Source organism: Bubalus kerabau, chromosome X (genome assembly GCF_029407905.1).
Source record: "Bubalus kerabau isolate K-KA32 ecotype Philippines breed swamp buffalo chromosome X, PCC_UOA_SB_1v2, whole genome shotgun sequence".
Lineage (NCBI taxonomy): Eukaryota > Metazoa > Chordata > Mammalia > Artiodactyla > Bovidae > Bubalus > Bubalus kerabau.
This window is the reverse complement of record NC_073647.1, coordinates 152,204,039-152,230,473: the sequence shown is the minus strand read 5'-3', so window position 1 is coordinate 152,230,473 and position 26,435 is coordinate 152,204,039. Positions and strand designations below refer to the sequence as shown.

The 26,435-nt window shown below is 39.2% G+C and overlaps 1 protein-coding gene across 2 annotated transcripts in view; it reads right to left on the bottom strand.

Moving 5' to 3' along the window:
• The window catches only part of GLRA2 (glycine receptor alpha 2), a 202,538-nt gene that overhangs the window by 104,407 nt on the left and 71,696 nt on the right, over nt 1-26,435 (bottom strand). For both annotated transcript variants that reach the window (XM_055563480.1, XM_055563481.1), the window contains exons 5-7: nt 26,062-26,144; nt 21,565-21,702; nt 19,440-19,654 (exon numbers count right to left, since the gene is read on the bottom strand). In XM_055563480.1, the coding sequence (XP_055419455.1) occupies nt 19,440-19,654; nt 21,565-21,702; nt 26,062-26,144 (436 nt within the window). The remainder of the gene's footprint in view (nt 1-19,439; nt 19,655-21,564; nt 21,703-26,061; nt 26,145-26,435) is intronic.

Sequence of the window (26,435 nt, the reverse complement as noted above, 5' to 3'; positions counted from 1 at the left end):
GGAGGGGGCTATTACTCAAAGGGTATGGATACAGAGAGGGGATTATTATAACCATATTTGTTAAAATTCTATCTCATTGCCCTTACTTTACTGAATTATAATCTCCAATTTATGTATATATCAGTCTGTTTCTTCATGTCTATATCCTGAGTGTATAGTACATGCTCCGTTAATAGTTCAGCTTTTCCTCACTGTGTGGCATTTTTAAGAACTGAAGTCACTTAGGTTATATGACCCAGATAGAGTTCCCATTTTAGTGAGATGGAAAGAGAATTCAAAATAATCCTGAACCTCAAAATACTGTCCCCCAAATATTTATAAGCCTCACCAGGAGATGAGCAGAGGCACAGCCTGGATAGCTTCTCCTACTGTCAACTCCCTGTAAAGGCTCCCAGCGACATTCCTGAATTAAAGTACCAGTAGTGCTCCAGCTCTCTCCCAAGAGAATTTGCACATGTCATCTCTTTGCATATTTTTATCACACACTCACTACATCAATTCTTCAGTTTGCTGTGGCTCAGGAAATGTCAGAAGGGAAAGTTTATGAAATCTCCCACGTATACAGACATCTGGCTGAAGCAAGCAGGCCCAAAGGTCAATATGCCAAAGCTTGGCTTTGTTACTTTTCAATATTTTATCCAAGAGCTCAGTAAAATCCTGATTTCTCAAAACAGAATTGTTCCCCGCCTCTTTCAGAAATACCAATGTGACCTAGGAAATTCCTTCCAATTAGCTTGGGATTAGGAGCATTCATCTTTATTTTTTAAGTTAAAACAGACATCCCCCAAAACTCATTATCTCAAAACTTTTGTAGGTATCAATCTTGCTGCTTTCATAGTTTCTCTTGCTGCAGTCTCTTGATAGAAACATTCTTATGGGGAATAAAGCATGACCAAACATGGCAGGACTCTTGTTTTAAATTCCAAGCTGCCTGGGTTTGGCAGCTTCTTGAAATGGCCCAGCTGGTCTTAGTTGACCAGATGGCTGAAAAGTAAGGCAAAATTTCCTTATATAGGAAATAGGGCATCTCAGTTAATAATGGCTAAGGATAATGCCTCTGGAACTTTGCTCCAAGGAGATGGTTATGGACCTGTCAGAGTCACCTGCACGCTGCATCCCAACTGTTCCCTATCAGTGCTTTCTCTCAGCTCTATAGCCTCTTGGCTGTAGCCACAAATTAGACTCAAGACATGCTTACGAGTGGCTGCAAATCATTTAGCTGTAATAACAAACAGCATAAAGGAAAAGAATTGTTTAACTCCATTTGGCCACACTCAAAGCCTGCCTGATGTCTCACATTCTTCTATTCAGTTCATCCTGATATTTTCCTGTGGGTCAAAAAGACAACAATATACCCAGCCTTTAGTCTGCCTCTAGGGGTTCTATGCTCTGAACTGTTAGAACATAACCAGCAGAACTGCTTCTTGGAGGTTGGTAAAAAAAATGTATATTTCAAAAACCAATTTTATAGTTTCAAATGGCAAAGTGCCTATGGAACAGATATCATGCCATTATTTCATTTTTTTTTTTTTGAGGGAGGAGACTGAACTTCTAAACACCAAACTAAATAAAAACTACAAAAAGCTTTGGTTGGCAGAAAGGCAGGAAATTAACTTGGATTCAATAAACACAATTTCTTTCTTGAAATGTGTTTAAAATTTGTGAAGCATGTTGGAAACCTGCCCAGATTGTCTTCTCGAAAAGCTTGTTTTATAAGTGTAGCCCAAATATTATGAATAGTAAAGACCTCATTGCCTGGAATGACCTTTACCTCCTCCTACTTCACCTATTTAGTTGGCTTCATAGATTCAGTTAAGGATCCCTCCTTCAGGTCATGTTCCTAGTACTGCACCTTCCCTCTTCTCTGGCTCCCTTCCCCTCTTTTCCTTCCCTCTTCTCTCTCTGTTTCATCCTCCTCCATTTAATAAGTTAGGCATTTTCACTGATATCCTGTATTCCACATTGTTTAATAACCAACATTCCACATATCTGTCTTTGGCATAACAGATTACAGGCCCCTGAGCAGGGGCAAGGACTATTTTTTTCTTTTTTAATCTTTGGTTTCCCCAGCCCCTAGCACAATGAATAGCACAGGGGAGATATTCGATAAATGTTAAGGTGAATAAATGAATGGATGAATGAACCACCAATTAAATTATACTTGGAATACCTCTTGACTGCAAGCCTTTTCAACACTGTTTATTCATTCACTAACCAACTCTTTACTGAGCACCTCCTATGAGCCAGGTGTTGTACTAAATGGTAGATATGTAAACATGGACAAATCAACAGAGTCCTTGCCCTCACAGGCCTAAAACTCTAAAATTAAACATATTTATTTATTTTATAAGGATAATAGCATTGGAGTTGGAGACACTTATTTTTTCAGAATTTCTATGAAAGCCTCACTGTGAAGGGAGAATCTACATATATGCTTTCAGGATGCAGGACTTTCTAGAAGAACTGCTATCTAGAGACTTTTATACCTGACACCCTGTAATATGAAAGACTAGACATTTGAAAAGAATGAATTGAAATAATGGAATTTGTGGATGTTGACAGTGCTATGGCATTTTCCCCACTCTTCTAAAGGTGGGAAGAGAGGAGAAGGTTGTTTATCCCTATCACAGTAAGGGAAGAGGTTGGCATCTCCTCCACATGTCATATCTGCTCAGCTGCTGAAACTCCAAGTTGCCCTGGGATCAGACAGTAAACGAGTTACTAGGAGAACCTGTCTTGTATCCTTAGTAGTTTGGGCTTTGTATGAAAATATGAACACCAGTACTTCTTTCTAGCAGTATGACAGGGCTGTCTGTTTGTTTAACCTATATGCTAAGCACATCATGAGAAATGCTGGGGCTGGGTGAATTACAAGCTGGAATCAAGATAGCTGGGAGAAATATCAACAACCTCATATATATGGGTGATAACCACTCTAATGGCAGAAAGTGAAGAGGAACTAAAGAGCCTCTGGATGAGGGTGAAGGAGGAGAGTAAAAGAGCCAGTTTCAGATTAAATATTAAAAAAAAAATAGCATCATGGCGAAATGCAAAAAAAAAAAAAAAGAAACTCTTAAATATTCCAGATGTTAAAATTAATGGTGATTATTCTCTTCAAGAAAATTAGAGATAGCAAGGGAACTTTTCATGCAAAAATGGGCACAATAAAGGACAGAAATGGTATGGACCTAACAGAAGTGTAAGGTATTAAGAAGAGGTGGCAAGAATACACAGAAGAACTGTACAAAAAAGATCTTAATGACCAAGATAACCATGATGGTGTGATCACTTACCTAGAGCCAGACATCCTAGAGTGCAATGTCAAGTGGGCCTTAGGAAGCATCACTATGAACAAAGCTAGTGGCGGTGATGGAGTACCAGCTGAGCTATTTCAAATCCTGAAAGATGATGCTGTGAAAGTGCTGCACTCAATATGCCAGCAAATTTGGAAAACTCAGCAGTGGCCACAGGACTGGAAAAGGTCAGTTTTCATTCCAGTCCCAAAGAAAGGCAAAGCCAAAGAATGTTCAAACTGCCACAAAATTGCACTCATCTCACACTCTAGCAAAGCTAGCTCAATAAAAAAGCAAAGCTCAAAATTCTTCAAGCCAGACTTCAACAGTACGTGAACCAAGAACTTCCAGATGTTCAAGCTAGATTTAGAAAAGGCAGAGGAACCAGAGATCAAATTGGAAACATCATTGGATCATAGAAAAAGCAAGAGAATTAAAAAAAAAAAAGCATCTACTTCTGCTTCATTGACTATGCTAAAGCCTCTGACTGTGTGGCTCACAACAAACTGTGGAAAATTCTTCAAGAGATAGGAATACCAGACCACCTTACCTGCCTCCTGAGGAATCTGAATGCAGGTCAAGAAGCAACAGTTAGAACTGGACATGGAACAACAGACTGGTTCCAAATCGGGAAAGGAGTATGTCAAGGCTGTATATTGTCACCCTGCTTATTTAACTTATATGCAGAGTACATCATGCAAAATGCCGGGCTGGATGAAGCACAAGCTGGAATCAAGATTGCCAGGAGAAATATCAATAACTTCAGATATGCAGATGACACCACCCTTATGGCAGAAAGTGAAGAACTAAAGAACCTCTTGATGAAAGTGAAAGAGGAGAGTCAAAAAGTTGGCTTAAAAGTCAACATTCAGAAAACTAAGATCATGGCATCTGGTGCCATCACTTCATGGCAAATAGATGGGGAAACAATGGAAACAGTGAGAGACTTTATTTTCTTGGGCTCCAAAATCATTGCAGATGGTGACTGCAGCAATGAAATGATAAAACGTTTTTTCTTGGAAGAAAAGCTATGAGAAACCTAGACATTGTACTAAAAAGCAGAGACACTTTTTGCCAACAAAGGTTGGTATAGTCAAAGCTATGGTTTTTCCAGTAGTCATATATGGATGTGAGAGTTGGACCATAAAGAAAACTGAGTGTTGGAGGTTTGATGCTTTTGAACTGTGGTGTTGGAGAAGACTCTTGAGAGTCCCTTGGACTGCAAGGAAATGAAACCAGTCAATCCTAAAGGAAGTCAGTCCTGAATATTCATTGGAAGGACTGATGCTGAAGCTGAAACTCCAATACTTTGGCCACTTGATGCAAAGAACTGATTCATTTGAAAAGACCCTGATGCTGGGAAAGATTGAAGGCAGGAGGAGAAGGGGACAACAGGGGGTGAAATGGTTGGATGGCATCACCGATTCGATGGACATGAGTTTGAGCAAGATCAGGGAGTTGGTGATGGAAAGGGAAGCCTGGTGTGCTGCAGTTCATGGGGCTGCAAAGAATCAAACACAACTGAGCTACTGAACTGAACTGAATACATCAAATTTACTGTTAAGTTACTGCAAATATAGTCATGATCGATTTGAAGTGGCACATATTAATATATAGAAATGTATACAACTTTAATCTAAATTTTCTGTTTGTGCGTGTGTGAGGTTTGGCTACAAATGTACATGGAAAAATATACTTGAAGGACATAAATCTAAATCTTAATAGTTATATACTGGTTCATTAATGTCAACGATATTTTCTCTGTTTTCTGTCTTATTTATAACAAGCATGTCTTACTTGTTATAGGTAAGATAGTGCAATGCACATACCTATTCTGTATAGGGCATTGCCATAGGCCCTGGAGGAACTGTGCAATCAGTATAGTGAAGCACTTTCTCACGGACTGCTATGTGTATAAATTAGAATAAGCATGTGTATGTAAGTAAGTCTTTGTTTTCCATGATTCATTTTTTTATCCCATTTTCCTTTCTCACTGTCATCCATATGAGTCACATCTCCCCACAGTCAGTTGAGAGCCAATCATGTTTAATAATAGCCTAATAAAAATACACATAGAAAGATAAACCTGTGATAGCAAAAGGATAATCATGATGAGTTCAGAGCCGAATGAAAAAATTTTTTTATTATACTCTGTTTAGGTTTATCTGAATTCCTGATTGCCTCTCATACAAAGATTACTAATCAGTGGCCACTTATTTAGCAGTTTTTTTTAATTGAAATATACTTGATTTAAATATTAGTTTCATGTGTACAGCATAGTGATTCAATATTTTATAGATTACACTCCATTATAAGTTATTACAAAATAACGACTAGAATTCCCTGTGAGGTATGATGTATTCTTGTTGCTTTTTGATTTTATACATAGCATTTTAAATCTCTTAATCCCATAACTCTGTCTTCCCCCACCAACTTCCCTCTCCCCACTGATAACCACTAGTTTGTTCTCTATATCTGTAAGACCGTTTCTGTTCTTTTACATACATTCATTTGTTTTACTTTTAAGATTCCAAACATAAGTGATGTCATACAGTGTTTGTCTTTCTTTCTCTAACTTATTTCACTAAACATAATATTGTCTAGCTCCATCCATATTACTGCAGATGGCAGAATTTCATTCTTTTATACAACTGAGTAATATGTTCTTTATCCATTTGTCTATTGATGAACAATTATGTTACTTCCATATCTTGCCTATATCAAATAGTGCTGCTATGAACATTGGGGTGCATGTATCTTTTTGAATTAGTGTTTTCGATTTTTTTCTGGACATACACCTAAGAGTGAATTTGCTGGATCATGGTAGTTCTATTTTTAGTTTTCTGAGGAATCCCTATATTGTTTTTGCAAAATTTGCTACACAAATTTACATTCCCACCAACTATGTATGAGGGTTCCCTTTTCACCACATCCTCACCAACCAACATTTGTTTTGTGTAGGCTTCTTGATGCTAGCTATTCTGACAGGTGTGAGGTTTTGATTGTGGCTTTGATTTGCATTTCCCTGATGATTAATGATGTTGAGAAACTTTTCATGTGCCTGGTGGCCATATGCTTTTCCTCTTTGCAAAAATGTCTATGTAGGTATTTTGCCTACTTTTGGATTGTGTTTTTTAGTTTTTTATCTTGAGTTATATGAGCTATTTATTTACTTTGGATATTAACCCCTTGTCAATCATATCATTTGCAAATATTTTCTTCTATTTAGTAAGTCGTCTTTTTGTTTTGTTTATGGTTTCTGTTGCTGTGAAAAAGCTTTTTTGAGTTTAATCAGGTTCCATTTGTCTATTTTTGCTTTTATTTCTTTTGCCTTAGGAGACAGATCCAAAAAAAAATAATGCTATGCCTTATGTCAAAGAGTGTTCTGCCTTGGAGTCTTCTTGGAGTTTTATGTTTTCAGGTCTTATATTTAGGACTTTAATCCATTTTGAGTTTATTTTTACATATGATGTGATGAAATGTTTTAATCTCATTCTTTTATGTGTAGCTGTACAATTTTCCCACCACCACTTATGAAAGAGACTGTGTTTTCTCCATTGTTCATTCTTGCCTACTTTGTCATAGATTAATTGACTGTGTATGTTGGGTTTATTTGTGAGCATTTTATTCTGTTCCACAGATCTATGTGTCTGCTTTTGTGCCAATGCCATGATGTTTTGCTTACTGTAGCTTGGTCATATTATATGAAATCAGGGAGTATGATATCACAGCATTGTTTTTGGATGTCTTTCCATTCCTTTGTATCATCCTCAGTTTCCTTCATCATTGTTTTATACTTTTCAAAGTACAGGTCTTTTACTTCCTTTGTTAAGTTTTATTTCTGGATGTTTTATTCTTTTTGATGTGATTTAAATAGGATTTTTTCTTTATCTTTCTGATGGTTCATTATTAGTGTATAGAAAAGCAACAGGTTTCTATATATTAACCTTGTATCCTACAACTTTTCTGAATTTATTTATTTATTCTACTAGTTTTTTGGTGGATACTTTAGTATTTTCTACATAAAGTACCATATAATCTGCAAAAAGTGACAGTTTTACTTTTTCCCTTCCAATATGGATGCTTGTTCTTGCTTCCTTCCATCTGAGTACTGTTACTAGCACTTCCAATACTATGTTTAAAAAAGTGAGGAGACTGGGCATCCTTGTCTTGTTTCTGATTTTATTTTATTTTATTTTTAGCTTAAATGGAGCAATTTATTTTCTCATGGTTCTGGAGACTCAGCATCCAAGATCAAAATAGCAGCAGGGTTGTTTTGTTCTTTTCTTAAAATTTTATTTATTTTAATTGGAAGCTAATTACTTCATAATATTGTAGTGATTTTTGCCATACATTGACATGAATCAGCAATGGGTGTACATGTGTTCCCCATCCTGAACCCCGCTCCCACCTACCTCCCCATCCCATCCCTCAGGGTCATCCCAGTGCACCAGCCCTGACACCATGTCTCATGCATTGAACCTGGACTGGTGATCTATTTCACATATGATAATATACATGTTTCAATGAGATTCTCTCAAATGATCCCACCCTAGCCTTCTCCCACAGAGTCCAAAAGTCTGTTCTTTACATCTGAGTCTCTTTTGCTGTCTCACATATAGGGTCATCATTACCATCTTTCTAAATTCCATATATCTGTGTTAATATACTGTATTGGTGCTTTTCTTTCTGACTTACTTCACTCTGTATAATAGGCTCCAGTTTCATCCACCTCATTAGAACTGATTCAAATGCATTCTTTTTAATAGCTGAGTAATATTCCAGTGTGTATATTTACCACAGTTTTCTTATCCACTCATCTGCTGATGGACATCTAGGTTGCTTCCATGTATTGGCTATTGTAAACAGTGCTGCAATGAACATTGGGGTACACGTGTCTCTTTCAATTCTGGTTTCCTCGGTGAGTATGCCCAGTGGGATTGCTGGGTCATATGGCAGTTCTATCTCCAGTTTTTTAAGGAATATCCACACTGTTCTCCATAGTGACTGTACTAGTTTGCATTCCCACCAACAGTGTAAGAGGGTTCCCTTTTCTCTGTACCCTCTCCAGCATTTATTGTTTGTAGACTTTTGGATAGCAGCCATTCTGACTGGCATAATATAGTACCTCATTGTGGTTTTGATTTACATTTTTGTGATAATGAGTGATGTTGAGCATCTTTTCATGTGTTTGTTAGCCATCTGTATGTCTTCTTTGGATAAATGTCTGTTTAGTTCTTTGGCCCATTTTTTGATTGGGTCATTTATTTTTCTGGAATTGAGCTGCATGAGCTGCTGGTGTATTTTTGAGATTATTTCTTTGTCAGTTGCTTCTTTGCTATTATTTTCTCTCATTCTGAAGTCTGTCTTTTCACCTTGCTTATAATTTCTTTCGTTGTGCAAAAGCTTTTGAGTTTAATTAGGTCCCATTTGTTTATTTTTGCTTTTATTTCCATTACTCTGGAAGGTGGGTCATAGAGGATCCTGCTGTAATTTATGTAAGAGTGTTTTGCCAAATTTTCCTCGAGAAGTTTTATAGTTTCTGGTCTTATGTTTAGATCTTTAATCCATTTTGGGTTTATTTTTGTGTATGGTGTTAGAAAGTGTTTTAGTTTCATTCTTTTACAAGTGGTTGACCAGTTTTCCCAGCACCACTTGTTAAAGAGATTGTCTTTTCTCCATTGTATATTCTTGCCTCCTTTGTCAAAGATAAGGTGTCCATAGGTGCATGGACTTATCTCTGGGCTTTCTATTTTGTTCCATTGATCTCTATTACTGTCTTTGGCCAGTATCATACTGTTTGGATGACTGTAGCTTTTTAGTGTAGTCTGAAGTCAGGCAGGTTGATTCCTCCAGTTCCATTCTTTCTCAAGTTTGCTTTGGTTCTTTGAGGTTTTTTTGTATTTCCATACAAATTGTGAAATTATTTGTTCTAGTCCTCTGAAAAATACTGTTGGTAGCTTGATAGGGATTGCATTGAATCTATAGATTGCTTTGGGTAGTATACTCATTTTCACTATATTGATTCTTCCAATCCATGAACATGGTTCAGTTCAGTTCAGTCGCTCAGTCATGTCCAACTATTTGTGACCCCATGAATCGCAGCATGCCAGGCCTCCCTGTCCATCACCAACTCCCGGAGTTCACCCAGACTCACGTCCATCGAGTCAGTGATGCCATCCAGCCATCTCATCCTCTGTCGTCCCCTTCTCCTCTTGCCCCCAATCCCTCCCAGCGTCAGAGTCTTTTCCGATGAGTCAACTCTTCGCATGAGATGGCCAAAGTACTGGAGTTTCAGCTTTAGCATCATTCCTTCCAAAGAAATCCCAGGGCTGATCTCCTTTAGAATGGACTGGTTGGATCTCCTTGCAGTCCAAGGGAGTCTCAAGAGTCTTCTCCAACGCCACAGTTCAAAAGCATCAATTCTTCGGCGCTCAGCCTTCTTCACAGTCCAACTCTCACATGCATACATGACCACAGGAAAAACCATAGCCTTGACTAGACGGACCTTTGTTGGCAAAGTAATGTCTCTGCTTTTGAATATGCTATCTAGGTTGGTCATAACTTTCCTTCCAAGGAGTAAGCGTCTTTTAATTTCATGGCTGCAGTCACCATCTGCAGTGATTTTGGAGCCCAAAAAAATAAAGTCTGACACTGTTTCCACTGTTTCCCCATTTATTTGCCATGAAGTGATGGGACCGGATGCCATGATCTTCATTTTCTGAATGTTGAGCTTTAAGCCAACTTTTTCACTCTCCACTTTCACTTTCATCAGGAGGACATGCATCTATTTGTGTCATCTTTGATTTCTTTCATCACTGTTTTATAGTTTTCTATATATAGGTCTTTTGTTTCTTTAGGTAGATTTATTCCTAAGTATTTTATTCTTTTCATTGCAATGGTGAATGGAATTGTTTCCTTAATTTCTCTTTCTGTTTTCTCATTGTTAGTGTATAGGAATGCAAAGGATTTCTGTGTGTTAATTTTATATCCTGAAACTTTACTATATTCACTGATCAGCTCTAGTAGTTTTCTGGTGGAGTCTTTAGGGTTTTCTATGTAGAAGATCATGTCATCTGGATCAATATAGTGAAAATGAGTATACTACCCAAAGCAATCTATAGATTCAATGCAATCCCTATCAAGCTACCAACAGCATTCTTCACAGAGCTAGAACAAATAATTTCACAATTTGTATGGAAATACAAAAAACCTCGAATAGCCAAAGCGATCTTGAGAAAGAAGAATGGAACTGGAGGAATCAACCTACCCGACTTCAGGCTCTACTACAAAGCCACAGTTATCAAGACAGTATGGTACTGGCACAAAGACAGAAATATAGATCAATGGAACAAAATAGAAAGCCCAGAGATAAATCCACGCACATATGGACACCTTATCTTTGACAAAGGAGGCAAGAATATACAATGGATTAAAGACAATCTCTTTAACAAGTGGTGCTGGGAAATCTGGTCAACCACTTGTAAAAGAATGAAACTAGAACACTTTCTAACACCATACACAAAAATAAACTCAAAATGGATTAAAGATCTAAACATAAGACCAGAAACTCTAAAACTCCTAGAGGAGAACATAGGCAAAACACTCTCTGACATACATCACAGCAGGATCCTCTATGACCCACCTCCCAGAATATTGGAAATAAAAGCAAAAATAAACAAATGGGACCTAATTAACCTTAAAAGCTTCTGCACATCAAAGGAAACTATTAGCAAGGTGAAAAGACAGCCTTCAGAATGGGAGAAGATAATAGCAAATGAAGCAACTGACAAACAACTAATCTCGAGAATATCCAAGCAACTCCTACAGCTCAACTCCAGAAAAATAAATGACCCAATCAAAAAATGGGCCAAAGAACTAAATAGACATTTCTCCAAAGAAGACATACAGATGGCTAACAAACACATGAAAAGATGCTCAACATCACTCATTATCAGAGAAATGCAAATCAAAACCACTATGAGGTACCATTTCACGCCAGTCAGAATGGCTGCGATCCAAAAGTCTACAAGTAATAAATGCTAGAGAGGGTGTGGAGAAAAGGGAACCCCCTTACACTGTTGGTGGGAATGCAAACTAGTACAGCCACTATGGAGAACAGTATGGAGATTCCTTAAAAAACTGGAAATAGAACTGCCTTATGATCCAGCAATCCCACTGCTGGGCATACACACTGAGGAAACCAGAAGGGAAAGAGACACGTGTACCCCGATGTTCATCGCAGCACTGTTTATAATAGCCAGGACATGGAAGCAACCTAGATGTCCATCAGCAGATGAATGGATAAGAAAGCAGTGGTACATATACACAATGGAGTATTACTCAGCCATTAAAAAGAATACATTCGAATCAGTTCTAATGAGGTGGATGAAACTGGAGCCTATTATACAGAGTGAAGTAAGCCAGAAAGAAAAACACCAATACAGTATACGAACGCATATATATGGAATTTAGAAAGATGGTAACAATAACCCTGTGTACGAGACAGCAAAAGAGACACTGATGTATAGAACAGTTTTATGGACTCTGTGAGAGAGGGAGAGGGTGGGAAGATTTGGGAGAATGGCATTGAAACATGTAAAATATCATGTATGAAACGAGTTGCCAGTCCAGGTTCGATGCACGATACTGGATGCTTGGGGCTGGTGCACTGGGACGACCCAGAGGGATGGAATGGGGAGGGAGGAGGGAGGAGGGGTCAGGATGGGGAACACATGTATACCTGTGGCGGATTCATTTTGATATTTGGCAAAACTAATACAATTATGTAAAGTTTAAAAATAAAATAAAATTTAAAAAAATAAAAAAAAATAAAAAAATACAATCAGCCACTCTGTGTCTTTTGATTGAAACATTTAGTCCTTTAACATTTAGAGTAATTATTGATAGATATGTACTGATTGACATTTTATTACTTATTTTCTGGCTGTTTTTATAGTTTTTTCTGGTTATTTCTTTTTGTTTTTTTCCTTGTGGTTTGATGATTTTCTTTGGTAATAATATGCTTATGTTTCTTTCTTTTTAGTTTTTGTGTTTCTATTGTAGGTTTTTTATTTGTGGTTTTCATGGGGTTCATATATGTTGACCTATAACCAAATCTACCTGTTTTAAACTGATAAGCATTTTAGTTCAAACACATTTAAAAAATCATTTTTTACACCTCTCCCCAACATTTTGTGTTTTAATGTCATATTTTACATCTTCATGTTTATCCCTTTAACTCTTTATTGTAGTTATAGTTGCTTTTACAATTTTTTGTCTTTTAATATTTGTACTGGCTTAGTTAAGTGGTAGATCCTCAATCCTTACTATATATTTTCCTTTCCTTTCATTTTTGGAACTTCAATTTTCTATAGATTCTTACTTTTTTCCCATCTCCCTCAAAGAGAAAACCCTTTAACATTTCTACATTTCTTTTACAGTAGGTTTAGTATTGATGAACTCTTAGCTTTTGCTTTTCTGAGGAGTTTTATATCGCCTTTGATGATAATAGCAGTCTTTCTGGGTGGCGTATCCTAGGTTGCAGGTTTTTCCATTTCAGCACTTTGAATACATCATGCAACTCTCTTCTTACCTGCAATATTTCTGCAGAAAAATCAGCTTATAGCTGTATGGAGTTTCCTTGTATATGAGTCTGTTTTTATCTTGCTGCCTTTAAAATTGTCTTTAAGTTTTGCCATTTTAATTATGATATATCTGTCTGGTTTTATACTATTTGGAACTATCTGTGCTTCCTGTACCTGGATATCTCTTTCCTTTTTCACCAGTTTGGGAGGTCTTTAGCCATAATTTTCTCAAATACATTTTCAATCTCCTTCTCTCTCTTCTCCTGCTGGGAACCCTATAATTTGAATATTGGTACAATTAATGCTAAGACAGAGATCTCATAAACTGTTCTCACTTTTAAAAATTTGTTTTCTTTTATGTGATTTCCATTACTTTGTTTTCCAGATCACTTACTCATTCTTCTGTGTCAGTCTGCTTTTCATTCCTTCTAGTGTGTTTATTTTCCGTTATTGAATTCTTTATTTCTGATTGAGTCTTTTTTTATATTCTTTGTTCCTTATTAACATTCTCACTATATTTATCTATTGTTTTCCTTAATTCAGTTAACATTCTTATTAGCAATGCTTTGCATTCTTTATCTGGAGAAGGCAATGGCACCCCACTCCAGTACTCTTGCCTGGAAAATCCCATGGACAGAGGAGCCTGGTAGGCTGCAGTCCATGGGGTCGCTAAGAGTCGGACATGACGGAGCGACTTCACTTTCACTTTTCACTTTCATGCATTGGAGAAGGCAATGGCAACCCACTCCAGTGTTCTTGCCTGGAGAATCCCAGGGACTGGGGAGCCTGGTGGGCTGCTGTCTATGGGGTCACACAGAGTCGGAAATGACTGAAGTGACTTAGCAGCAGCAGCTTTCTTTATCAGGTCAATTATTTATTTCTATTTAATTATGTATTTTAATAATTAAAAGAGTATCTCTAGCTCTATACAGTCAGCAAAAACAAGACTTGGAGCTAACTGTGGCTCAGATCATGAACTCCTTATTGCCAAATTCAGACTTAAATTGAAGAAAGTAGGGAATACCACTAGACCATGCAGGTATGACCTAAATCAAATCCCTTATGATTATACAGTAGAAGTGAGAAATAGATTCAAGAGATTAGATCTGATAGACAGCATGCCTGATGAACTATGGATGGAGGTTCGTGACATTGTACAGGAGACAGGGATCAAGACCATCCCCAAGAAAAGGAAATGCAAAAAAGCAAAATGGCTGTCTGAGGAAGCCTTACAAATACCTGTGAAAAGAAGAGAAGCCAAAAGCAAAGGAGAAAAGGAAAGATATACTCATTTGAATGCAGAGTTCCAAAGAATAGCAAGGAGAGATAAGAAAGCCTTCCTCAGTGATCAGTGCAAAGAAATAGAGGAAAACAATAGAATGGGAAAGACTAGAGATCTCTTCAAGAAAATTAGAGATACCAAGGGAACATTTCATGCAAAGATGGGCACAAAAAAGATAGAAATGTTATGGACCTAACAGAAACAGAAGGTATTAAGAAGAGGTGGCAGGAATACACAGAAGGACTATACAAAAAAGATCTTCACAACCCAGATAATCACGATGGTGTGATCTCTCACCTAGAGCCACACATCCTGGAATGCAAAGTCAAGTGGGCCTTAAAAAGCATCACTACGAACAAAGCTCGTGGAGGTGATGGAATTCCAGTTGAGCTATTCCAAATCCTGAAAGATGATGCTGTGAAAGTGCTGCACTCAATATGCCAGCAAATTTGGAAAACTCAGCAGTGGCCACAGGACTGGAAAAGGTCAGTTTTCATTCCAATCCCAAAAAAGGCAAAGCTAAAAAATGCTCAAACTACCACACAATTGCACTCATCTCACATGCTAGTAAAGTAATGCTCAAAATTCTCCAAGCCAGACTTCAACAGTACGTGAACCATGAACTTCCAGACATTCAAGCTTGTTTTAGAAAGGGCAGAGGAACCAGAGATCAAATTGCCAACATCTGTTGGATTATTGAAAAAGCAGAAGAGTTCCAGAAAAACATCTACATCTGCTTTATGGACTATGCCAAAGCCTTTGACTGTGTGGATCACCACAAACTGTGGAAAATTCTTAAAGTGATGGGAATACCAGACCACCTGACCTGCCTCCTGAGAAATCTGTATGCAGGTCAGGAAGCAACAGTTAGAACCAGACATGGAACAACAGACTGGTTCCAAATTGGGAAAGGAGTACGACAAGGCTGTATATTGTCACCCTGATTATTTAACTTATATGCAGAGTACATCATGAAAACGCTGGGGTGGATGAAGCACAAGCTAGAATCAGGATTGCTTGGAGAAATATCAATAACTTCAGATATGCAGATGACACCACCCTTATGGCAGAAAACGAAGAACTAAAGAGCCTCTTGATGAAAGTGAAAGAGGAGAGTGAAAAAGTTGGCTTAAAAGTCAACATTCAAAAAATGAAGATCATGGTATCTGGTCCCATCACTTCATGGCAAATAGATGGGGAAACAGCAGAAACAGTGACAGATTTTATTTTGTGGGACTCCAAAATCACTGCAGATGGTGACTGCAGCCATGAAATTAAAAGACGCTTGGTCCTTGGAAGAAAAGTTATGACCAACCTAGACAGCATATTAAAAACCATCGACATTACTTTGCCAACAAAAGTCCATCTAGTCAAGGCTATGGTTTTTCCAGTAGTCATCTATGGATGTGAGAGATGGGACTATAAAGAAGGCTGAGCACTGAAGAATTGATGCTTTTGAAAGTGGTGTTGGAGAAGACTCTTGAGAGTCCCTTGGACTGCAAGGAGATCCAACCAGTCTATCCTAAAGGAAATCAGTCCTGAATATTCATTGGAAGGACTGATGCTGAAGCTGAAGCTCCAATACTTTGGCCACCTGATGCAAAGAACTGACTCATTTGAAAAGTCCATGATACTGGGAAGGATTGAAGGCGGGAGGAGAAGGGGATGACAGAGGATGAGATGGTTGGATGGAATCACCGACTCAATGGGCATGAGTTTGAGTAAGCTCTGAGAGTTGGTGATGGACAGGAAGGCCTGGCATGCTGCAGTCCATGAGGCTGCAAAAAGTTGGACACGACTGAGTGACTGAACTGAACTGAGCTGACCTGAATTATGTATTTTCAGTGGTTTTTCTCTTACTGTTTCAACCGAGAGTAGTTCCTATGCTTTATTATTTTCCTTAACTTTCTTTGCCTATATGAATTCAAGTGAAACAGTTATCTATTCCAGTCTGGAAGAGGTGTCATATATGGAAGCATCCCTATGCAGACTGTGTGTGCTTAATGCCTTTGGAGAGAGAGCAGATTTGATGTGGACATAAGCGAGGTCTTTCCTCAAGTTGTGCTGGTAGCTATTATGTTGGTAGCTATTATGTTGATATGAGGCTGGAGATGGAGGAGCTAGAGCTGTAGCTGGGTGTGAGTTGGGACTTTCCTTCTACTCAGTGGCCAGGACTGCCCTCCAAGTATCTGGAGTAGAAGCCCTGTGGGTTGGACCTGAGCTGGCTCTGTTCCATTTAGGTGTCTGCTTTTCCCTTTCCCAGCACTGGGACTTTAGCCCCAGAGATGGAAATTGCAGAAGAAAGGAAGCCCATGTGAGCCCTCTCAGCTCATTTTTGCCATAGACAGAAGTCTGAGTTGTTTCTAATGTGCTGCCTGCGCTGCTGCTTCTAAGTCGCTTCAGTCGTGTCCGACTCTGTGAGACCCCAGAGACGGCAGCCCACCAGGCTCCCCCTGGGATTCTCCAGGCAAGAACACTGGAGTGGGTTGCCATTTCCTTCTCCAATGCATGAAAGTGAAAAGTGAAAGTGAAGTCGCTCAGTCGTGTCTGACTCTTCGCGACATCATGGACTGCAGCCCACCAGGCTCCTCTGTCCATGGATTTTCCAGGCAAGAGTACTGGAGTGGGGTGCCATCGCCTTCTCCGTGCTGCCTGTGCAGGTGCCAGCAATTATTTCTATCTGCTTAGATGCAGCCTCAGGTCCAAGTCCCACTTGTCCCTCACTGCTGATCAGTTCCCCCAGTCTGTGACACTGCCGCCCTTTTGTGGAGCTGCACTGAAGGGCAGGAGGGGCCAGCGTGTACTCTCTTTGTGTATCAGGGTTAGCTGTGGTGGAGTAGCCGCCCTCAGAGTTCTGGGCTGCTTCTGATACAATACTTGAGTATGTGCCAACAATAGTTACTGCTGCGTCACCCATCCTTTGCCCTGGGACTAGGTCATCTCTGTATCCCTTGGCCTAGCTTTAGCCCTGGCTGTGGCAGCCCTAGATCACATACTACACTGAGACATGTAGTAAGCTTTGCTGGAGCAAACACCAAGCAGCTGTGGGAAACTTAATAGCCCCTGGAGCAGTCCTCTAACCATCTTCACTGCCCTATCCCGAGGCAAGCCAGTGCACAAGCACGCCTCAGGAGCAGAGACCAGGCTTCCTACAGACCTCCTGTTGGTCCCAGTGTCCTCCAAGCAGCCAAGAGGGCTCATCTACTCTGTGTATGACCCCCCGACTGGGGCGTCCAGTCCGTGGTTTTCACTGCTCACTCCCCAAAGCTGGTGTTTGTTCATGTAATCTCTCTTTTCCTCTGAGAGCCCTCCCAGGGTCACGGGCCCTGACTTGTTTTTCTCCCGTTCCTACTCGATTCCATATGTATCTTTCTTAGCCTTGTTTGTACAAGAGTCTTTCTGCTAGTTTCCATTTAGTTTTCAATGAATATTGTTCCACATGCAAATATATTTTTGATGTATTCATGGCAAATGAATACATCATGACTTCCACGTCCTCCTACTCTACCATCTTGATTAATCTCCTTTTTAGCAATAGTTTTGACCGTGATGTAGTCACAATGGCTAATAAGAATGAATAACAAATTTATAAAATCGCAAGCTCCCATTTTGAAATAAATGACTATTCTTTTTGTATCAATGAGTTGTTGGAGGCTAAATATCTTGTTTTGACATTATCTGTTTGCAGTGTACCACCAATACTTTAACTATCTATTAAATTGTGTGATATATTTGTGTGTCCTAAGGTTAAATGGCATGGCATACAGTGATGGCGGTAACTAATAAATAATGGGAAATAAACAAATGAACCTGTTTGGGAGGAGGCACAGAGTGGATTAAAATTTCTGTTAGGCAGTACTGATATGTGATTATATAGCTGAAAAAAAAAAGCTGTTACCATTTCTGACATCTGTATTCCAGTAGAAATATGACATAAGTGTTTTGTACTATTTGTTATCCTATAAAGTAAAAAAGTATGAGAGACAGATCTATTCCTTTCTCTATTAGCATACATTATCTAGTATTTATCTTTGGAGGCATGAAACTTGAAAAATTAGTATAACTATTTTCCCACTATTCAACCAAACTCCATTAAAGCCACAGAACTCTTCCATATGTCATCTTATCTTCCAACACAGGCGATAATGTGGAACATGATATAACATTTCTTATCGTGTCAGTTGCAGCACAACTAAACATAAGCCCAAGCCAGCAAAGATAGAGGATTACATCTCAGTTACTTTCTGGAACTGGATTTTGTAGTAACTGCTAAACCAGTATGAGACAGTGTATACTGAATACTAAATTGAACTCACAGTCCTGGAAAATTGAGGCTAATGACTCAATGTACTCAGCGAAAGGGGCAAATATACATAGGAACATTCTGAGGTGCTGAGGCATTTCACAAGCAGGATGTTTATCATTATTTTCCTGAGAAATATTTACAAGTGCAGACGGCCACTCTTACATAAAAATAGATTATGCAACCATTATGATTTATTATTCTAGGTACTTCAAAATGTCTTTTTGCCCCTAATATCCACTCCATACTTCTTTGTAAACCTGCCACAGTTGCCAGAATTTTTACCATCTTCAGTGACTCCACTGTTATTCTCTATTATGTTACTCTGTTATGTTACTCAAAATAGTAATGTTATTAGCCATTAAGGTAAATTAAGGCATAGCAAACAAACAGATATCTGATTTGCTGCACCCTAATACTGCACGTTCATTTCCTATGTACACTCATTGCATATGGCTTTTCTGTGTAAATTTGCAGTAGGTTAATTACAGTCCATGGGTTCACAAGAGTCGGACGCAACTCAGTGACTAAACAAGAACAAATTCAATCTTTTATTACAGTAAATGACTTCACTGAGTATATGAATCACAATAGCCTCCCCAATAAATACTTGACAATACAACATAAGTTGTATCAATCTTACTCCAATTCCTGCAAGCTTCATGCCTCGTAAACAACATGGGGTCAAAAGTACTCACGGGCTTCTGAGAATTCCTGAGCCATGTTTCTGCCTCCACTCATTCCTCTTCTCTCTCAACCCTGAATCCCCTTTCCCCTAATTAATCTGATTGCAAAGATCCCCCCTTGTTCTAAGAACTCTAATGCTCTCAAACTCAGCTTTCCATTCTCTTACTGCATTTGCAGCTCCAGCAGTGCCGCACGGGAGCAAACATTTCTGTCTTCACAGAATTCTCCAGCCCGTAAGACCTTTGACAAACTTCTCAGGTCACTTGTCAAGTGAGGAGATTTCTTACCTTTGGCAGAGATGCCCTGGAGCCTGAACTCTGGGTGGTCATTGTTAAGACTGTCGTTATGCCCAGTGCAACTCTGGCAGGGGCCGCATCCATGTTTATCCAAAAAGAGACCCAGGACAAAATGACTATCAACAAACTGGGGATGTACATCTGGATCAAATAATATCCCATCTGACGTTCCAGGTGAAACTTAACCTCGATGCAGGTAAACTTTCCTGGAAACAGGAAATGATGATTTAAAAGCCAATTTGAAATCATCTTTCCCATTCCAGCCTCCCACTTTATTTTTATTAAAAAAGAACATTAAAGATGGATTTGAAAGATTGCACAAAACACTGACCCTACATATCCAATTCAACTCTTTTCCAACTCAACCAGTAATGAAAATGACAGTGTGAGAATGAGTGATCTAAAGAGTCACTGGCTCAAAACCATATGGCATATTTAGTTTTCAAATCTGTTCTTCTTGCAGTGTGGTTGTTTAGGCAGAGCTTCAGAATTTTCTAGACTGTTCAGTGGAAAGAGACTATTCACGTTTTGTGGGAATTATGGCATGTAATACAGAGCATACAATATGTAACCTACAGTGTATATGTGTACCATACACTATATGGCATTTAATACATAACATATAATATGAAATAGTTGAAACCATGCCTTCCTAAGCAGTGAAGTTCATGTGAGGCTCCTAAAGGATTTGGATAATTGTATATCTATCTTCATGTTAGCAATAGCAAGAGAAAAATAGACATTTTTAGAAGCTGTGAATTTAATCTGATCATTGTAAAAATTTCATAATCTCCTGTGTAATTACTTGAGGACATTTAGAATATACCTAGAATCTGTTTACAGTGTTGCATTGCCTCTAAAATAGAGTACATGTACAGACATTACAACTTTTAGCACACTATTAAGAGACAGATGTTCCTGCCCCTTACCACTTCCCTTCCTTTTTAATTGGCTTGGCATTAGAAGCCCAGAGATAATTTTGGCTTAGCCCACACAAATGATAAGAGATAGGGTTGGGTTCTTCTTGCTCAGGAAGAAGACCTTAGAATCAGATTTTCGTTATTTCATAGAAAGCATTGTTGACTTCTAGAACAAATGTTCATGGACCATTTACTCAGCAGTGACTCCCTGAGCAGTCACTGAACAAACCATCATGTCTCAATTGCTTCTCCTTGATCAGCTTGTGTGATATGAAAGACTAGGACATTCACAGGAAAAGCCGTCGACTTTACTGGGCGGGCATAATCTTCCTGGTAACAACAGATGCCCACTTGTTGCTACTACCTCAGACTCTCCCCTTGCACCATGTGTCTGTCAGCGCTAGTGACAATGCATGACTTTTAGAGCCAGCTGACTTCCCACCAACTGATTTTCATGCACGCTGTTTAGGACTGGAGAGTACAACAGCTGTATTTCTGGGTTTGCAAAGACCTATAATTTCTCTCTTCCACTAAGGCAGAGTACAAATTTAAAATTGATTTATTAATTTATTTGGCTGCCTCAGGTCTTAATTGTGGCAAGCAGGATCTTCGCTGTGTCATGTGGGATCTTTTGTTGTGGTGCATGGTCTCTCTAGTTGTGGCACACGGGTTCCAGAGCACACAGGCTCAGTAGTTGTGGCACACAGGCTTAGGTGCTCCACAGCATGTAGGATCTTAGTTCCCCGACCAGGGACCGAACCCTTGACCCCTGCATTGCAAGTGAATTCTTAACCACTGGCCCACAGAAGTCCTGAAAGTGCAAATTGATCTGAGGAGCCAATGTCAAGAGTGGATGCTGGGAATGGGCCAAAATTTATACATTTCCTGTACCACTTACAAGGTATCATACATCCTTCCTCAAAGTCATTTGATAGTAGATGGTCAGCAAGAGAATAGCACAAGATTCCCAAGTCTCTTTTCTTCGCTCTCTCTTTTGGAAAAATTACCTGTCATGCTCTCTGACCCATTCCAAGGGGTATAGGCATCTTATGGGTTGAAGGGATTTTGAGCCAAGCCCAGGGCAGTTCTTTGTAGCTCCACTTTCTTGATCAATATGCAGAAAATAGGGTGATATGATATATAAGCCAAGCTGCAGATGGAGCCCATTTGAGTTTAGCAGCTGAAAGGAAACTTACCAGTGTTGTAATGCTTTGTGCAATAGCCAAGTTCCTTCTCTTCTTTCAAAATAAATTGAGGCAGGGTCAGTCCTTCAGCAACTTGAACTGGACCATCACTTAACCACTCAAATATCAGGTCATTCATTGTATACCCAACTGGAGCAAACAAATCATAGTGAAAAATTGAATGCATCTTTCCAAGAAAGCTTGAAAGCCTAGCCAGGTAAAGAAACAATCAAGGGGGTCATCTAAAGCAGACATGATTGGTCAATTCAAGAGCATTTTTTAATAAAAGAGCTGTGATCATCATGACAACTACATGTCATTGGAACCAAAGAAATGGAAGATAACAAGCTATTTCTGAAGGATTTTTTTCTGTATAATGAGAGAATGGAATCTATAAAGTCCATTTTTCCTCTGCCTTCTTTATCCACTAAATCTTCTGAAGAACAAACTAGTAAACAAACAGAAATGCTTTGAAGATTGTCTTTACTTGAAAGAGCTGTGTCTGTGGTTATCCAATAAAACAGTGCAGTTCATGGCACCAGTCTCAGTATGAGAAATGAAAAGCATTTTTAAAAAAATGAGGTTGGATTCATCACTGCTGCTAAGTCGCTTCAGTTGTGTCCAACTCTGCGACCCCATAGACAGCATCCCACCAGGCTCCGCCATCCCTGGGATTCTCCAGGCAAGAATACTGGAGTGGGTTGCCATTTCCTTCTCCATGGGTTCATCACAGCCCTGCTTAAAATATTTGCATTACAAACTTGGCTCCTCTCTTTGGGTCTATTACCTTTGTTTTCAGAAAATTTATGTTCAAGTCCTTATGGTCAATCCTCAATTACTTTAGCAAATGGGAAAGGCTGTAGGTAGGTAACCTAAGAGAAAGTTGTAGAATATGCAAATTAAGCATATTCATTTGTGCTAGTTTCTTGCTAAAGGGGCCTACTCATCACAATGCTGAATATGAAGTAAAACAGATTCTCTGTTATATAGTCATATTGTTACATGACTCTTGAACCATTCAAAGATTATTATCAGTTTAGTAAACCAAAGTCAGCTCTTAGTCTCCAAGCTCCTGCTAACTAGGTTGTTATGTCAGGTACTCCTGGATCTTTTTGCACCCTGGAAATGAAGGCTACTCTTTTTTCAAGCATCAGTTCTCTCTCCTCTTCCTTTATGTGTGATATAAACTCTAAAAGGAGAGTGAGGCAGACAAGGGTTATTATGTGAGGTTTTGGCTAGCCAGTAACCTCAGCGTGTTTATTAAGGTTATAGATTCTTATTCTTGTTTCCTGAAAGGTAATGACTCACCAAAGCTACTCAGAAATCAATTGCAAAATTAATTGGAATCTACTTTCCTCTTTCTTTGGACCACCTTTTCCATTCAAAGCCAGAAGTTAAAAACAAGCAAGGAGTCACAAAGAGGGCTTTGTACAAGCATTGATGGTCCACAAAGAGAGTGGTCAACCCTATCTCTTCCACATCAGTACTGTATGAGGACTTCTTGGATATCTCCACCAAATACTAGAGGCTTGCCAAGCACCCTTTTCTTGCTGACCGCTACAGTAATAGTCCTTGTCAGCCACTTGGAAGCTGCAGCTTGGGGTCAAATAGAAGAGGGAAAAATGTGGGGAAGAAGGGTATAATATGAGGATAGAAAAGTAAAGGACACTTCCCATCCTTCACAGTCAAAGTTAGTGGTAAACACATCACTGCTTCTTTGATTTCATTACTTCTAGATCCTGCAAGCACCAAGCATATTTACTAATTGGAGTTTTTAAGCCTTGAAGGGGGCTTCCCTAGTAGCTCAGCTGTTAAAGAATCTGCCTGCAATGTGGGAGACCTGGGTACGATCCCTGGGTTGGTAAGATCCCCTGGAGAAAGGAATGGCTACCCATTCCAGTATTCTAGCCTGGAGAATTCCATGGACTGTATAGACCATGGGGTCACAAAGAGTCGGACATGACTAAGCCTTGGAGGAACCTCAGATGATAGCTATGGTTGCTACTTTATAGAAAAACTGAGTATTAAGTTGAGGCAGGGGAGACTTTGGAGCGGTAGAGAAGGCACAAAGAAGGAATCATTACATAAGAAAAAGTTTTTCTTAACTATCTTCTGAAGAGAAGGGGCAAAGGGGAAAAATAAATACATAAAGCCTATTGTAAATCAGAAATTCTCATTTTATCCCTGACATCCTCTTCAAACAAAGATGTGTCATTATTTTGTTTATTTTTGTAGAAAGTTTCAAGGGAAATCTACAATGATTTTAAACGATCAGAAGAAATCCCTGTCACCGCCTCTTTTTAAATAATAGTTGATGTGTCTTTTTACATTTATTATTTTTCTAAACCAAGAAGTTAAAAGTATTTTCTTGCCCCTGCCTCATTAAATCTCCTAACATCCCTGTAGGTCAGTAGCACTTACTATTCTCTGCATTTACAAACAGAGCAACTGACAGAGCAAGCCAGAAAAAAATTTCATGTCTGCTGACTGAAAATTCCGTTACCTTGGAGGCATCAGCAACTTATGGCACATGTTAGAGATTTCAGTGGCATCAGAGCCAGGACATAAAGGGCACAAAGTAGTAGCATTTCTCTATTTCCTTCACCTTCTCTTTGTATGTCCAGTTCCCATCTAAGGGAGATCCCCTTATTCCATGTCATCTCAATGCCCCTCATTTTTACATCCTCCTCTAAGGCCACTGGAATTCCAGTTGAGCTATTTCAAATCCTGAAAGATGATGCTGTGAAATTGGTGCACTCAATATGCCAGCAAATCTGGAAAACTCAGCAGTGGCCACAGGACTGGAAAAGGTCAGTTTTCATTCCAATCCCAAACAAAGGCAGTGCCAAAGAATGCTCAAACTACCACACAATTGCACTCATCTCACACGCTAGTGAAGTAATTCTCAAAATTCTCCAAGCTAGGCTTCAGCAGTATGTGAACCGTGAACTTCCAGATGTTCAAGCTGGTTTTAGAAAAGGCAAAGGAACCAGAGATCAAATTGCCAACATCCATTGGATCATCGAAAAAGCAAGAGAGTTCCAGGAAAATATCTATTTCTGCTTTATTGACTATGCCAAAGCCTTTGGCTGTGTGGATCACAATAAACTGTGGAAAATTCTGAAGGAGATGGGAATACCAGAGCACCTGACCTGCCTCTTGAGAAACCTATATGTAGGTCAGGAAGCAACAGTTAGAACTGGACATGGAACAACAGACTGGTTCCAAATCTGGAAAGGAATACATCAAGGCTGTATATTGTCACCCTGCTTATTTAACTTATATGCAGAGTACATCATGAGAAACGCTGCACTGGAAGAAGAACAAGCTGGAATCAAGATTGCCAGGAGAAATATCGATAACCTCATGACAGAGGTTATGACAGAAAGTGAAGAGGAACTCAAAATCCTCTTGATGAAAGTGAAAGAGGAGAGTGAAAAAGTTGGCTTAAAGCTCAACATTCAGAAAACTAAGATCATGGCATCTGGTCCCATCACTTCATGGGAAATAGATGGGGAAACAGTGGAAACAGTGTCAGACTTTATTTTTTGGGGGCTCCAAAATCACTACAGATGGTGACTGCAGCCCTGAAATTAAAAGACGCTTACTCCTTGGAGTAAAGTCCATCTAGTCAAGGCTATGGTTTTTCCTGTGGTCATGTATGGATGTGAGAGTTGGACTGTGAAGAAGGCTGAGTGCCGTAGAATTGATGCTTTTGAACTGTGGTATTGGAGAAGACTCTTGAGAGTCCCTTGGACTGCAAGGAGATCCAACCAGTCCATTCTGAAGGAGATCAGCCCTGAGATTTCTTTGGATGGAATGATGCTAAAGCTGAAACTCCAGTACTTTGGCCGCCTCATGCAAAGAGTTGACTCATTGAAAAGACTCTGATGCTGGGAGGGACTGGGGGCAGGAGGAGAAGGGGACGCCAGAGGGTGAGATGGCTGGATGGCATCACTGACTCGATGGACGTGAGTCTGTGTGAACTCCGGGAGTTGGTGATGGACAGGGAGGCCTGGCGTGCTGCGATTCATGGGGTCGCAAAGAGTTGGACACAACTGAGCGACTGAACTGAACTAAGTCCCCTGTATCTTGTCCTCAAATCAATTATCCCTTCCTTCTAAAATTCCTTTGGAGTGAAGGTCTATACAAGCACAAGATAGAAGGAAATACAATTTTCTGACTAGAGTGATTCATTATAGAGGTTAAATGACTAATAATCTTAATTTTCCCAGGAGACATTTTCATTTCAAAGAAAAGCTTACTAAATAAGGCTTGTTTTTTGAGGAAGGTCAAGTTATTTGGCTTTTTACTTTGAAAAATGGTCTTTGTGCTCTTGGGTATAAGTCATGCACACACACTTTTCCTTGTCCTTCCCTTAGGACCTCGGGAGTTGTTAAATAGGTATAGATTGACTCTTATGGGTTTTTTTCTCTTTAATGACACACTGAAAAGAACCAGGTCATGGCTTAAAACAAGCAGGTGGTTATTTAAGTAGTAATGACTTACAACTCTCCAGCTGCATTGTACAAGTCTGGACATCCATTGGAAAATTCTTCAAGTCCATGGGACAGGATAAGGTCAAGGTGAGCCTTAGCAAAGAAAAGAAAATTGAAAACAAGTTTTTAATTTGTGAGATCTGATTCTTGAAAAGCAAACCAAAAATATATTTGGTATTAAGTGGAGTGACACTGATAAGATGATGAAATCTCAGCTGTCACTCAGGACAATGTTTTCTAATTTTCAAATGAGCAGTAGTCATTGGTAAATTTTTAAAATACTATAGAATTTTGCTGTAACCTCTTACTCTCCATTTCCCATCTTCCAGTCTCTGACTGTCACCTCCCCAGCAGCACTGGTCTCAAGTTTATTCTAGAATCAAG